Source organism: Sinocyclocheilus rhinocerous, unplaced genomic scaffold (genome assembly GCF_001515625.1).
Source record: "Sinocyclocheilus rhinocerous isolate Xijiao unplaced genomic scaffold, SAMN03320098_v1.1 scaffold1520, whole genome shotgun sequence".
Taxonomy (NCBI): domain Eukaryota; kingdom Metazoa; phylum Chordata; class Actinopteri; order Cypriniformes; family Cyprinidae; genus Sinocyclocheilus; species Sinocyclocheilus rhinocerous.
Genome location: NW_015634470.1, coordinates 112689 through 129714, shown reverse-complemented (window position 1 = coordinate 129714; position 17026 = coordinate 112689). Strand labels below are relative to the sequence as shown.

At 37.1% G+C, this 17026-nt stretch overlaps 1 protein-coding gene across 1 annotated transcript in view; it reads left to right on the top strand.

The window, feature by feature from the left end:
- Positions 1–6350: 6350 nt before the first annotated feature.
- Positions 6351–17026, top strand: part of LOC107745623 (potassium channel subfamily K member 5-like) — a 73392-nt gene continuing 62716 nt past the window's right edge. The window contains exons 1-2 of the mRNA XM_016559542.1: positions 6351–6364; positions 7283–7403. Of these exons, the coding sequence (XP_016415028.1) occupies positions 6351–6364; positions 7283–7403 (135 nt within the window). The remainder of the gene's footprint in view (positions 6365–7282; positions 7404–17026) is intronic.

The window sequence follows — 17026 nt, the reverse complement described above, 5'->3', positions numbered from 1 at the left end:
CTGAAAATTCAGCTTTGATCACAGGAATAAATTACATTTTAACAGATATTCATAATATACTGTGTAATAATATTTCACAATAATACTGTTTTTACTGTATATTTGGCCAAATAAATGCAGGCTTGGTAAGCAGAAGAGACTTCTTTCAAAAACATAAAAAAAAAAAAACTTAATGTTTCCAAACAACTGTGTGTGTGTGTGTGTATATGTATATTTCATATTATATTTTTATGACCTTTGAACAAAAGTTTTAGACTAGCAAAAAAAGACAGCAGAAAAGAGAGCAACATTTGGGGTTTCGCGATGAAAAGTGTTTGAAGTGCACAAAGAAAAATAAAGATTTTCAAAGATTTACACGCACTGCAAATAATTGTTATCAATTTCTTTATTTTTGAGTCTTAAGAAGACTTTTTTTTTGCAATCTTTTATTTTTAATTACAAAATAATTAGTTTTACTGTCAAACACACTTTTTGATTAAATAATAAAGACACAAAAATAATTCCATAAAAAACACGTTATGAGGATGGGAACGTAAAGGTGCTCTATCAGGCATTACCACATCCTCAACGATAACTCAACCTCCAGTCAAAATGGCTCTAGTGAATGCTAGGTCACTGTCAAAAAAAACTTTTATTTTAAATTATTTTTTCACTTCTCATTTTTATTTGTGACGGAAACATGGTTAAAGAATGGTGACATGTCGTCTCTTGGCGAGCTATCCCCCTCTGACTGTTCTTTCTATAGCACTCCTAGACCAAGTGTTCGGGATGAAAAGTGTTTTAAGTGCACAAAGAAAAATAAAGATTTTCAAAGATTTACACGCACTGCAAATAATTGTTATCAATTTCTTTATTTTTGAGTCTTAAGAAGACTTTTTTTTTTGCAATCTTTTATTTTTAATTACAAAATAATTAGTTTTACTGTCAAACACAGACTTTTTGATTGAATAATAAAGACACAAAAATAATTCCATAAAAAACACGTTATGAGGATGGGAACGTAAAGGTGCTCTATCAGGCATTACCACATCCTCAACGATAACTCAACCTCCAGTCAAAATGGCTCTAGTGAATGCTAGGTCACTGTCAAAAAAAACTTTTATTTTAAATTATTTTTTCACTTCTCATTTTTATTTGTGACGGAAACATGGTTAAAGAATGGTGACATGTCGTCTCTTGGCGAGCTATCCCCCTCTGACTGTTCTTTCTATAGCACTCCTAGACCAAGTGGACATGGTGGTGGCTTAGCCACTGTTTTTAGAAACTCATTCAAATGTAGACTTTTGCGTATTGATGCCTCTTTTAGTTTTGAGGCACAACTCCTAAAAATGGATCTAAATGGCCCCCTACTTTGTGTGCTGGTGTATAGACCTTCTAAAGTCAGTATGACATTTATTCATGAGCTTTCTGAATTTCTGTCTAATCAAGTGTCTCGTTGTGACAGGTTGTTGGTCTTAGGGGACTTCAACATTCATGTTTGCTGTCCATCTAAACCAATGGTTAAAAACTTTATGAGCCTTATGGACTCACTCAATTTTGTACAGTCGGTCTCCAGTCCTACAAATAACAGAGGCCATACATTTGATCTTGTTTGGATTCGTGGTTTCTCTGTACATTTCTGTGAAATATTTGATGTTGGCATTTCTGATCATTACCCTGTGGTGTTTGAACCTGTTATTTCATATTATCAGCCCATCCTTTCTCGGCCTGTACATTACTCTCGTGCCTTTCATGCTAATACTGCTCTTGAATTTTATGAGTCTTATTCCAAGTTTCTTTCAAATTCTAATGCCCCTTTGTCATCTTGTATGGATACTGAACAACTGGTTGAAATTTTCAACTCTGCCTGTTGTACTGCTTTGAATACAGTTGCTCCACTTAAGCGTAAAAAGTGTAAGGTCAGTTCTAGTCCTCAACCCTGGTTAAATGCATCCACTCGTACTCTCAGACAAGAGTGCAGGAGGGCTGAGCACAGGTGGAAAAAGGATGGGCTCCAGGTCTCCTACCAAATTTTTAAAAACTGCTTAACTGCTTATCAGAATTCCGTTAGTGAGGCAAAATCCAAATATTTCTCAAACTTGATCGCAAAAAATGCCAATAGGCCTAAAGTTCTCTTCAAAACGATAAATTATGTTCTTAATCCTATTGTTTGCTCAGTTCCTGGTATCAATATTGAGACGTGCACACAATTTTCTGAATTTTTTGTTCAGAAAATACAACATATTAGATCACACCTCTCTCCTTTTGACATAGATCACTCTCATCTAGTTCATTCATCCAGTAGCTTTACAAACTTTCAGCCAGAGTCTTCATCTCAATTACTCAAAATAATTTCTCAGATGAAATTTACATTTTGTCAATCTGATGTATTGCCTGGTGGTCTGTTTAGAGAGGTTTTAAACACAGTCAGCCCCACCCTCTTAGCAATTATAAACAGCTCTTTAATAAATGGGGTATTTCCGGAGAGTTTTAAACATGGTATTGTACAGCCCCTACTGAAAGGCCCTCATCTTGACCCCACTGCGCATAACAATTATAACATACCTGAATACTTTTAATATTTTAGACCCGTTTCAATCTGGTTTTAGAGAACTGCATAGCACTGAGTCGGCATTGCTGAAGGTTACAAATGATATTCTGCTGTCCATTGATTCTGGGTCATCTGCTATGCTGATACTTTTAGATTTAAGTGCCACATTTGATACTGTCGACCACGATATTCTTCTGAAATGACTGTGTTGTTGGGGTTCAGGTCCTAGCTTTAGAGTGGTTCGCCTCATACTTAAAGGGGAGGACTTTTTCTGTAAATATCTGGTCATTTACTATCCATATTGTGGTGTTCCTCAGGGATCCATTCTTGGCATTCTTTTGTTTTCCCTTTACATGCTCCCCTTGGGCTCAATACTCCAGAAACATAACATTAATTATCATTGTTACGCTGATGACTATATCTTCCAGTCAAACCAGGAAATTACTTTTCATTAGATCATCTTTTCTTATGCCTTAATGAAGTCAAGACCTGGATGACCAAAAACTCTCTGCAGTTGACTGAAAATAAAACCGAAGTGCTTCTACTGGGCCATGCTGCTACTAACAACTCCATTAAAACACAGTTAGGTTTTCTAAGTAATAACCTACACAATTATGCAAAAAAATCTTGAAGTCCATTTTGATCCTCTTCTCCAATTTGACAAGCATGTAAATGCAGTTGTAAAGAGTAGCTTTTTTCATCTCAGATCAGTGGCTAAGGTGAAACTCTTTCTAGTAAAGACCTTGAAATTGTAATTCATGCATTAATTTATTCTCGATTGGATTACTGTAACTCTACTGTAACTCAGTATTTTTAACAATATGCTATTTACATAAGTGCAGATAGCAATAGATTATATTCATAGGTGGAGCGTGTGTAAGGCTGGGCAAGGCTTAGCCTTCCCCTGGCCACGGGTCTGGAATTTAAGGAGTTGGACCACCAAATTGGACAAATATGCACCTGTACAATTAAACTAAATCTTTTAGGGATGTCACGAATAACGTGAAAATGAAAAGTGTCAATTGCGGCATTAAATTTATATCTGCTAATGATGCATCACATTATGCGTTTTCACAGTGTTGCGCATTATATCCAATCACACATGTTTCTGTTGAGCTCATGAATGCAATGGCCAATCAGAGATGTTCAGATGAGTTATCGCTGTAACGCGGAGTTGTGTTGAGCGTGCGCAGGCTGACTGAATTCTAAACTCTCGCGAATTCTCTCATCATAAACACCAAAGTGGAAATGTACATACGATATAAGTAAGAGATTTATTTAACATTGTAGGCAGCTTTATTGATTATAACGGGGGAGTTTTTGAGCGTGCTTAAACTCACGCTTGACTGAAGTCAGTCATGTTCTTTGATAATGTAAATGTTCTTTGCTTGCGCTTTTTGAATAACCGTGGAAATGAAAGCGTTATAATTAGTAACTTACAATGTTTTTATTCAATTATGATCACGTTATATACAAATTCAGTCGTATTAAAACTATTTTGACACATGACACCCATATATGGTATTTATGGAATCCTCTTTCCGCCACTGTCACTGAATTAAAAAAAGTAATTGGACAGAATTAGAATTATCTATGAGATATAAACTCACAATTGCGATAGAGTAAAAATTGTGATAAAAAGTCGCAATTACCTTGTTTTATTTTTTTTCAGTGGGTAGGCCTGGTGAGCGTGATTTCACCAAGTACAACATGTTCCTGGATCAACATCCTTGTTGATCCTGGAACAACATTCCAATCAACCAATCAGAATAGAGTTATAACCTTTCAGGGAATATCTGTTTTAGGCTTACAATCAGGGTTAGGTGCTTCTACACTCTTGTTAATCAGCTATCATTTCCCACTGATTTTAGGAATAAATTATGGGTAGGGTTAGGGATTGGGTTAAAGCGGTCATATGATGCTATTTTAAAGATAATGCACCAAGAGCTTGTAACACTCCAAAGAGAAAGGAAAACTTGAAATCGCATCATATGACCCCTTTAAGTATATATTTTTGGAAATTAATGTTGATCCATTATCATCAAAAGATGTTGATCCAGGAACATGTCTTACTTGGCAAAATCACGGCGACCGGGTAGGCCTACCATATGTGCTTGCCTAAAAGACGGGGTTATGATGTGTAGGATTACACTAATATAGGCAAATTTTAGCCTTACCCTGGAGTTGGTTCACCCTCCGCCTATGATTCTATTTACACTATGTTAAAATAGCAGGATTTTCTGCTATTTATACTACTTATTGCATATAGTGGCAATTATTTGCACCTCAGTATTATCGTACATTATACAACAGTATGCAGTAATAACGTATTGAGTGTAAATTATAATTTTAATTCAAATTATTAAATGTATGCCACCTTATTTGGACAATAAAGCCCTCCCTACACCTAGCCTAACCCTACCCGATACTTTATTTTCAACTTTTTTATTATTTCCTTCATTTTTAATTAAAATAAATGCCTTTCCGATGTGATATGAGATTTGAAAAGGGAGAAAAAAAGTTCGGTAAAAGGTTTATTCGAACCCGGGTCGAACGCGTTAAAAAGACCACAGGACACACCTTACCATCTATGCCACTGAAACTGATAAGTGATTGTCTTGTTTTATATTCTTGACCATCCATAATCACACATTTGTGGGTGGAGTTAGTGTAAATAGCCTCTGCCAACAGGCGGGTTATTTGTTGCACTTTTTTTTACTCTCATACATAAAACACACTTCACAAAAAAGGAGAACATTAGGGGTGAGCCAAGAAGGAGAACTTGGTTTCAGATATTTGACGATGGAGAGAAACAGGCGAGAAAGAAATATTCTTTCATTCCAAATCAGTTTTAGTCCACAGAAAACTTACTTAAACATAAAAAAGGTGCTTCATGACAAATGTTCCTAAAAAAAAATGAATTTTTATCCTTATTTTAGAGCAAGGTGATGGATGTAAAAACTATTCATGGAAGAAGGCATGCATATATGTTTGTGGTTTTAATAATTATACAGTAGTCTCATTTAGTTAGTAATCTAGCTAGTTAGTTTAGTTCATTGAAAAATGTAAATAGTTTAGTTCGTTGAAAAAATGTGGAAAAAATGTGTGAAGAAAATGTGGAATTGAAACAAAACTGTTGTTATGAAAGAGACTGTGAGAGAGGGGGGGGGGACTATAGTGGGTGGATCTTGGCCAACTTCCTTCTCTCACAGTGTGTTGAACTACCAGATCAGTCAAGAGTCTAATCGGAGCGCTACACTTTTCTGCTATTTATACTACTTATTGCAAATAGTGGCAGTTATCTGCACCTCAGTATTATAGTACATTATACAACAGTATGTAGTAATAACGTATTGAGTGTAAATTATATTTTAATTCAAATTATTAAATGGATGCCACCTTATTGGGACAATAAAGCCCTCCCTACACCTAGCCTAACCCTACCCGATACTTTATTTTCAACATTTTGATTATTTCCTTCATTTTTATTGAAAATGCCTTTCCGATGTGATATGAGATTTGAAAAGGGAGAAAAAAAGTTCGGTAAAAGGCGGATTCGAACCTGGGTCGATCGCGTGAAAAAGACCACGGGACTCTCCTTACCATCCACGCCACTGAAACTGATTAGTGATTGTCTTGTTTTATATTCTTGACCATCCATAATCACACATTTGTGGGTGGAGTTAGTGTAAATAGCCTCTGCCAACAGGCGGGTTATTTGTTGCACTTTTTTTTACTCTCATACATAAAACACACTTCACAAAAAAGGAGAACATTAGGGGTGAGCCAAGAAGGAGAACTTGGTTTCAGATATTTGACGATGGAGAGAAACAGGCGAGAAAGAAATATTCTTTCATTCCAAATCAGTTTTAGTCCACAGAAAACTTACTTAAACATAAAAAAGGTGCTTCATGACAAATGTTCCTAAAAAAAAATGAATTTTTATCCTTATTTTAGAGCAAGGTGATGGATGTAAAAACTATTCATGGAAGAAGGCATGCATATATGTTTGTGGTTTTAATAATTATACAGTAGTCTCATTTAGTTAGTAATCTAGCTAGTTAGTTTAGTTCATTGAAAAATGTAAATAGTTTAGTTCGTTGAAAAAATGTGGAAAAAATGTGTGAAGAAAATGTGGAATTGAAACAAAACTGTTGTTATGAAAGAGACTGTGAGAGAGGGGGGGGGGACTATAGTGGGTGGATCTTGGCCAACTTCCTTCTCTCACAGTGTGTTGAACTACCAGATCAGTCAAGAGTCTAATCGGAGCGCTACACTAGCAATGCGAGTGGCGCACGTGGACCGCAGACTCTCCCGGCGACTTTAAAAAAATGTTAAAAGACATTTGCTGGATATACAGGTTCACACAGTTTAAAGTTATGTTTCGTTAGTCTTGTGTCTATTTCGATCAAGAAACTCTGTCGTATTTTCATTAAGATATCTGTAATTTTGAACTCGTGCTAAATTAATTTATAGTGAGAATGTGGGCGCTGTCAGAGCATTTTTTTTAAGAGTCACTCCACATCATTTGAGCTCATTATGGTGAACAAAGGTCCCCTTCTGACTTCGGCTATCATTTTCTATCTGTCAATTGGGGCAGCAATTTTCCAAGTAATCGAGGAACCGAACTGGGAGGCCGCAGTAAAGAATTATAAAGCATTAAGAGTCACTCCACATCATTTGAGCTCATTATGGTGAACAAAGGTCCCCTTCTGACTTCGGCTATCATTTTCTATCTGTCAATTGGGGCAGCAATTTTCCAAGTAATCGAGGAACCGAACTGGGAGGCCAAAGGTATTTTCCAAAGGAAAAGGACAAGATATTGAAAAAATATCCATGTCTTAAAAAGGCTGACCTGGACCACATTCTAGAGGTAGGATTACAACTGTTTGTGTGACCTTAGTTCTAACAAATGTTCAAAATTACTTGTTGCAACTCGTCTTCATGCTGGAGTGTAAACAGAAAGCATTCCTGTTGTTTTAATACATATAAGTTGTAGCCATCTGTGGGAAGCTTGTGCATTGCATTAGGTTGAAGTATAGTAATTGTAGTAATAGGGAGGAAAATTAAAATGAGTACACATATTCTACTTGGTGTTAGGTTTTTGCTCTCCTGTTTATTGCACCTGCTCTTTTAACCAATTAGATTTATTCAATATTTCAATTTGTAGACATACTATCCATGTCTCCTACAAATATTTTATCCACAGTGTTTTTGCATTTAATAAACTTAACCCTTTTTAAAACTCTTTGAGGCAGCACTCATGGGTCTCTGATAAGTTTTTTGCACATTAATGTGCATGTAGTTATGTTTAGGGAACAGACCCCTGTTAATGTTTGATGATGATGGGAATTGCTTATATGATGTTAATGTTAAATGTGTCAGCTTGAATTTTAGTATTTTAGAACTGGACAAAATGTGCAGGAATGTAAGGTGATGGCACACATGTCTCATTGGGTCATTTATTTATTCTGAAACCAGAAAAAAATGCATGTAGAAACATTCTCCTGTACCATCCCCCTAATGTAACTGACATTTGAGTGGATTGGGTATGTGTTGCCCCCAGTGAAATGACCCTTTTCAAACTGTGGTCGCATTCATTTTCACTTCTGTTGTTCTCTTTTGTTATGAAGTGTGAGGGACAGAGTGGGGTGAAAGACAACTTTGTGGTGTGAGGGTCAACTTTGTCAGCTGAGGAAGCTGTCTGCCAAATGATTCTTAAACACAACCAGTGCAGCACTTGCAACCCCAGGACAAGGTTGTTACAGCAGTAGCACCTTCTGAATGTGTAACTTACAACAATGAATATTAAATAAGCCACATAATTATTACGAAGTACCAGCAATGATTATAGGGTTGTGCAGTGGCTTACTGGTTTCTTACATCAACACAGTTCCAGCTTTTCACATTTCTGTAATTTTGTATTCCATTTGTTTTTTTTTCACGGTTGTGGTTTTATGATTTATGAAGCAACAAGCCTCATGTTTGAACAATTTTTTTGAAAGAAATAGACAAAGACCAAAAAAAACCAAAAAAAAACATTGCTGTATTTTGAGATGGTTGAATATAATTGCTTCTTGGTATATGCAAGTTGCACTGTATTTGAAATGTTTCCATTAACAACAAAGAACCATTATGGAAAAATTCTGTGGTTTTATTGTTGTCAAATGAAGATCAAAGGCAAGCAACTGGGGGATTATAATGGTTACTAATATGAAATCTGCAGTTTCAATCAAATGTCAACCTTGCTGTAGAAAAAGCTACGGTTGTGTTGTAAGATTGTGCTTTTGTTGTTTATAGGTTTCGTTGCTACGGAGTTAGGCTTTTAAATTCATAGTTTCTATGAACTGCGTTGTCTTATCCATAATGATAGGACTGTATAACACTAAAACTGTTAATCTGTGAAATACCTGTTTGTTAAATAATTAACTTTCATCTGCACTTCGGGTTAATAGCATTCTTGTCTGGACTGTCATCCTTTTATGATTCTATGTAAGGCAATGAACTTGGATGAATTTAAAGCAATAACTGACAAGTATGCAATGAACAGGCAGCACCTTAGAAATGAGAAATGTTATAGGCCTATTTGATAAAGTCACCTCTGAAAATGTTTTCATAAATGGGGAAAGATCCATCCATTTGAAACTGTGGTCATTCCCTCCTCAAGCCTTATATGACTTTCAGGTTTATAAAGGTGTTGGCATGATGAATGCATTTACAGTCATTTTATAGATGTAATTCAAATTGCTGTGCAGTTTAGGTTTAGCCTGTTGTCTTTTATTTTGTATTTTTATTTATTTATTTGTTCCATAGACAGTATTACATCAGAAAGAGAATAAAGAAACTGGGCTTGATAACCTGTTTAAAGTTATTTAGAGCAACATAACTGTGCTGCTTTTGCTTATTTGCCTATTTACATAAAATATGGTCCTACCCCACATACTGTCCATTTACTTAAGTTTGACACTAAAATAAACAAGACTGACATATTGACATCTAAAACATACGTTATTTACATGTAACTATACAGATGTACGAATGTATACACAACTTATTTAGGTTATATGAATATTTAGGTCCTGCATTAATCAGTTAATTCTATTATATTTATGATCACTGAGATTGTTTTCGGTAGCAGTTATTTAACACTGTTGACTTTTGTTTTATTTTATTTGAAATTGTAACATGTCATTCCATTCTGGGTGACTTCTGTTGCCAGAACTTTAAAGGATTACATAATTTTAAACAAGACCAGACTTTAGAATCCTAAAGTGAATGCAATTTCTGTAATTGATGCCAATCTTCATAATCCATATGACTGCACTGAGTGAGGAACAGAATCAAAGACTTTTTAAAAACAAAAACAAAGACTTTGTTTATTTTATTTTATTGTATTTTAGAGAGAAAGAAGCCAAAGTACAAGGGTGAAAAGGACTATTCACAAAAATAAGAAAGGAAAGGAAAGGAGGTGACGTGTGTGCTCTGTAGGGCTGGACGATATGGCCAAAATTTATATCACGATATATTTCTTAATTTCGGTCGATACGATATCATTCCGATATTGATATGAACACTATTAAAAAAGCCTCATAAAAACTGCCAAGAATGGCCACAGCAGATGTCTGTACCTACAAACTTATGAAACATTTATTTGCCAACTCTATTAAACCTACTCCTATAAAACTATATAATATTTTAGCAAAAAAAATGGCACAAATAAATAAATGTTCACCTTTTATTGGTATTTAGCCTTCATACAAACAAGAAATGTGAAATCACTGTCAAATAAACATCTCATATTCTTCTTATTAATATTAATGAATATTAATATCTTTAACTTCAAACTATAGGCTAACATACCAGTCAAAATTTTTGAACAGTAAGATTTTTAATGTTTTTTAAAGAATTCTCTTCTACCACAAAGCCTGCATTTATTTGATCCAAAATACAGCAAAAACAGTAACATTTTGAAATGTAACATTATAAATGTCTTTATCATCACTTTTGATCAATTTAAAACATCCTTGCTAAATGAAAGTAATAATTTCTATAATTTAAATTTCTATAATATAAATTTAAAAAAGAGCTTTTGAATGGTAGGCTGATTATTCTTATAGATTGAAACGTGCATTAACCAGGATAAAGAGTATGAAACGTGCTCCGAGTTGCTTCAGAAAACAAAAAAATTGAGCAACAACAAAAGCATGTTGCTGGAAATGGGTTTATTATTGAAAATGCAAATTGATTGTCTACCAGCAGGAAGCGCTATGAGAGCGGTGGAACAAACGGTTTCTCTAGTAATGGCTGTAAACAAAGCAGCTCCAGCATGAACGCTACTTTATCAGATAAAATAAAAATGCCATCGAAACTTTTCTGAAGACAGTCGGTTCCCTTCAGAGATACATTCATATAAAACACCAGCGATGCATTTTGATTTTGAAACGTGCAGTGCTCATGTTTATTCAACGAAGTCAAACGCCACAAATAAATAAATGTATGGGAAACACTGGTAATGTATATCGAAATATCGGAAATGTGTTAATCATATCACCGTTATTGAAAAAAATTATATCGCGATACATATTGATATTGAATTATTGTCCAGCCCTAGTGCTCTGCATTTACTACACACAAGTAGTGAACAAACAAACACACACACACACACACACTGTGAACACACGCCTGGAGCAGTGGGCAGCCATTTTTGATTGGGTGCCCTGGGAGCAGTTGGGGATTTGGTGCCTTGCTCAAGGTTCTCACTTCACTTGTGGTATTATTGAGGGTGGAAGAGAGCGCTGGTCATTCAATTCTTTCTCATTAATTAGCAACTACATGTCTACTAACTGTCAGAGTACACTGTTAGGTTAGGTTTAGGGTTAGTAGAATAAGTTGACATATACTTGAAAAGTTTCTCATAGTCAGTATGTTGTATGTTGTGGACCCATCAAAATGAAGTGTTAGAAGATATTAAGCAGACAGTCTACTAATACTCTAATGACTCCTAGTTGACATGTAGTTGCAAAGTTACTTACTGTTAGTAGAATTTCTAAAGTGGACTATTAAAATAAAGTGTTACCAACCAAACAAAGCAGTATAGAGAAAGTCTAATATGCTTTTGCCCATCCTTGAGAGGCTGTACTCTTCAGCACAATGGTATTCCCCCAAAACTCAGACATAAGAGAAATCCTTTTAAATCTCAACATAACAACCGTTAACACTAACAAATCTCCCAAAACAAATCTAATATATTAATCTTGTGCAAAAACATACAGTAAAACAACAGTTAATTTCAACATTTACGCTCATTGCAAAGTCTGAAGGAAAGCATGGTGGGTGTATGAAAGCCCAACGATACCACCCAGAGGTATCTGTATATATCTATAACCGTTTTAATGCTTGGACAAGGCTGAACAAGTCAAGACGTGCCCGGACAAGTATCAGGAGGCAGTCTATATGTATGGGTGGAGAGATTGACCTGTTCATTGTGCAAGAAAATAGACTACTGCATGTTTGTTTCTTCTGTGAGTGATTGATTAAAAAGTAAGTTATCCGTTTTATATTCTGTGCTGGTCAAACTACAATATTTTTTTTATTCTGTTATTGTCACCTGTAAACTTTACTAGATCAAGTAATGACTTGAATAGAGTGTATAATTTGCGTGAGTTGCATACTAAGTCTATGCTAAGTCAAATGTTGACACTCGTTTAATACTGCTTAACTGTGCCTGTTCCACTGCATAATTTAGATACATAAGCTAAAATTGTACACCTGTTTACGGTACATATTTAAATGATAAACACTTTGCCAAAGTAATGCAGCTATTTAAATGCAACTTGAATGCCTTTATTACCTGATATTTGATACTGTGATTTGCTGTCACTGCTGCTGTGTGTAATGTTCATTTCTTTATGCTAGCCATATTATTGTTTATATTACAAATTTTATATTGTATTCTGTTTTCTCTGTTCATTGTAGACCACACACGCCCACATGCACCCCTTATGGGCAAGTGCCTGTAACAATTCAAACATGTAAGGATAATTCAAATAAAATCATTTAACTGGGACCTGCTCTCTTGCTCCCATTTCTCTAACCGGAAACTCCCACCACCATTTCTACTTGTACCTAACCGAACCCTTGAGCTCCCTTACGCTCGTACAGTGGGAGCTAAATAAATCTGCTGTAACTGATTCAGTTCTGCTTAGTATAATCAGTTATTGAGTTTACATAACTTTTTCTGTTAAGTGCAAAGAACTTTCAGTATAAAGATTTTTTTTTTCAACTGCCATCAGTCATGTCTTGTTTCTAAGTATCACAACTGAAAAGTCTCACCACCACCTATATTTATGGATTTTACATCAGGGCCAGTGATTTTATGTTATGTTTGTTACTCCCCTCGAGTTGAATCAAAGGCTCAGGTCGTTCTTGGTTTTAACAGGAATTTATTTGGACATGAGTCTTCAACATGTCTTGTACATGCTAGTCTTGTAGCCCTTTTATGCCCCAACAATGCCGTCAGAACTACGAAAGGAAATACATAAAACTTAAATTAACCCCCTAAAAGTGGTGTTTTACACATAATAATAAACGAAAAATACATACAAAAAGAATAAATAAAGTGGACATTCAACACCTAAGAAAATACACTTAATTGGCTAATTATACATTAACACACGGTCACGTAACTTACACATGTTCACATACGGCAAAGCAATTAACACGATAAAACACATACCTCATTGGCCTCTCTAACTCAAGAGGAATAAACTTGGAGGGTTACAGTTTCTTCTTCTCGTGTGGCTCTTCTACTTGTAGTGCTAGTTTGTAAAACTATCCTGATAGCAACAATTAAATAATTCCCAAGCGGAACAAAAAAATAGGTTCCCCTCTTTTTCTATGGTTTTAGCTGAATAATATGAAATGAATTGACATGTATTAACAAAAAATATATTACTTATTTATTCTAATGATTATTCTGAACATTTTAACTATTTATTGACCTTTTAACTGTAAAGTGCATATTATGAACTGAAATATATGAGAGTTGCCTATGACGGCAGCTACACTCCCACCAAATCACTTATGATTTCCAAAATGAACTTATGAACTGTACTAATCTGCTTCCAGTAATGTGACAGTCTTGTGGATTGGTCTTACTAGATGAACTGGTTTATTTAGTCTCTTCCCATGGTCATCTAATGTTGAGTCGCTGATTAGCAGCTGCACCTTTCGTACGCATCCATCTTGACTTGGGTACACGGCAGTAACTTTAGCCAGCTTCCAATCGTTTCTGGGTGTTGTATCGTCTTGTATGATCACTATGTCATTGACTTTCGCATTTCTGTTTGTCTTGTGCCACTTTTGTCTTTGTTGTAGGCTCAACAGATATTCTTTCTTCCATCTTTGCCAAAATTCGTTGGCTAGGTACTGCACTCTACGCCATCTTCTACGAAGGTAAAGGTCTTCCTTTACAAAATCTCCTGGTGGAGGCAGTATTATTGACGATTTCATTGTCAAGAGAAGGTTGGGTGTAAGTGGCTGAGGTCCAGTAGGATCATTGAGTAGGTGTGCTGTTATAGGTCGGCTGTTTACGATTGCCATCACTTCATATAGGTAGGTTCTTAAGGATGAACTGTCAAGTGTTCGGGATGACTGATCCAGGATGGATGTTAACACACTTCTGATTGTTCGGATTTGCCTTTCCCAGGCTCCACCCATATGGCTGGCAGAGGGTGGGTTCATGACAAACTCGCAGCCTAGTTGTTTCAGGCATTCTTGGTCCATTTCTTTTACTGCTTCCAAGAACTCACGTCTTGCTCCAACAAAATTGGTGCCTTGGTCTGATTGCAGTTGACGGACGTTTCCGCGTAGAGCAATGAAAGCACGAAGTCAGTTGATAAATCGTCAAGTAACTCTATATGTACTGCACGAGAGCACAAACATGTGAACAGCAGTCCATAGCGTTTTAGTTCTTTTCTTCCCTCCTTAATATAGAACGGGCCGAAACAATCCATCCCACAGTATGTAAAGGGAGGAGTTGTCTCCATTCTTTCGCTTGGCAGGTTTGCCATCTTTTGTTCTTCTGTTCGACGTCTGAATTTCCTGCATTTGACACAGTTGTAGATAAACGATGATACTGCTTGACTACACCCGAGAATCCATATGCCATTAGATCTCAGTTCGTTTATGGTCATGCCACGCCCTTGATGTCTCACTTGCTGATGATAGTGATCAATCAGTAACTTGGTGATGTGGCTGGTCTTTGGTAAGATAACTGGATGCTTGATGTGTGGATGTAAAGTTGCATGCTCTAATCTACCTCCCACTCTGAGGATGCCCTTGTGGTCCAGGAAGGGATTGAGTCGATACAATCTGCTTGCTTTGTCTTTAGTAGTTAACTCCTTTTGGGACTGAAGTTCTTTGATTTCTTTAGAGAAGACTAATCTTTGTACAATGGCAATGATTGTAAGCTCAGCTTCTTGCCTTTCTTCGAGACTTGTAGCTTCGTTGGTTCTCTTTATTGAGCCTTTAAACTCCTTTACAAATCTGGTAAGTCTTGCAATAGCTTTAACTAGTCTTGTCCAGCTGGAGAATTTCAGGAAACGTTCTGCCAGAGAATCCACTGTTGTTAAGGTGTGGTGTACAAGAACTTTGCGTATTTCTGGGTCCTCTGTGTCAAGTTCTCCCACCTTAATCTCTCCACTGGGAAGTTGATCTTGCCAGAGAAAACTTGGACCACTAAACCAGTTGGAAGCAATGAGCTCTTTAGATTTGAGTCCTCGAGACGCATGGTCGGCGGGGTTGTCTTCTGATGCGACATACTTCCATTGTGTTGGTTTAGTACTTTCCTTGATGCGCTGGATACGGTTCGCTACGAAGACATGAAAACGCCTCGCTTCATTGTTTATATATCCTAAGACGACTTGCGAATCCGTCCAGAAGAATTCTTGAACATTTTCCAACTCTAGTTCTCCTTTGAGCATGTCACTTATGCGCACTGCTACTACTGCTGCGGACAACTCCAGTCTTGGCACAGTAGTTATCTTGGTGGGTGTTACTCTGGACTTGGCAATGACAAGTGAGCAGTGGATTTGTCCTGATTTACTAATTGATCTTAGATAGGTACAAACACCATATCCTGCAACACTTGCGTCTGAAAAATGGTGGAGTTCATATCTCTGAACTTCTTGAAAATCTGCTGGAAGATAGCAGCGATCAATCTTGACATGAGCAAGGTTCTTTAGATCTAGAAGCCAGGACTCCCACCGTGGCTTGAGCTCATTTGAGAGTGGTTCGTCCCAGTCTGTCTTGTCACGACACATTCGCTGTAGTATTTGCTTGCCAAGTAGAACGAAAGGCGCCACAAAGCCAAGTGGGTCGTAGACAGAGGCTACAGTTGACAAGACTCCTCGTCTGGAGAGTGGACGCTCATTCACAACTACTCGAAACTGGAGATGGTCTGAGGCGACCCCCCATTTAACACCTAGGGCTCTTTCAATCGGTTGCTCGCCCAGGGCTAGGTCTTGGTTTCTTACTGTCTCTACACAATCTTCTTTAGGGAGAGAGTCAAGAACTTGTGGGCTATTGGAAACGAACTTGTGCAGTCGCAATTTTCCAGTACTGCAGAGTTGTTTCGCTTCATGGACTAGACTAATAGCCTCTTCTTCTGAGTGGAAACTGATAAGGCCATCATCCACGTAAAAGTTTCTTTCGATGAATCTTATAGTTGCTTCACTGAACTGGCCTTGACCTTGTGCCGCGATGTACTTGAGACCAAAGTTTGCGCAGGCCGGCGAAGAGGCGGCTCCGAACAAATGAACTTGCATTCGGTAGACTGATGGACTTGAGTGAAAATCTCCGTTGTCCCACCACAGGAAACGGAAGTAGTCTTGATCTTCGGCTCTGACTCTGAACTGATGAAACATACGTTCTATGTCGCACATCACTGCCACTGGACCCTTGCGAAACCGGCACAAGACACCTATCAGGGTGTTGGTTAGCTCTGGCCCTGTGAGCAGGTGATCGTTTAATGACACGCCTTCATACTTCGCTGAGCAATCAAACACTACTCTTATTTTCCCAGGTTTTTGGGGGTGGTACACCCCATGGTGCGGAATGTACCAGGCAGGGCTTTTGTTCAGTTCTTCAGGTGGGACCCTTTCTGCATCTCCACGCTCTATTGTTTCGTTCATGAATGTTGTATAGTCGTTGTGATATTGTTTGTCCCTTTCAAGTCTTTTCTTGAGACATTTGAGTCGGTGTTCTGCACAGCTCTTATTGTTTGCCAGACTTGGCCTGTCCTCTTTAAATGGCAAAGGTAGCTCACAATGTCCATCTGCTTTCACTTTCACTCCTTCCTCCATTATAGAAATGAAGCGCAGATCCTCTTGGGAGAAGTGAGAATCTTCCACCTTTCTTTCGTTGAAGTCAGACTCAAGGACTTTAATCACATCTGGTGGTGTGACTACTTCTTTGACTTGTGTGCGACAAATGTAA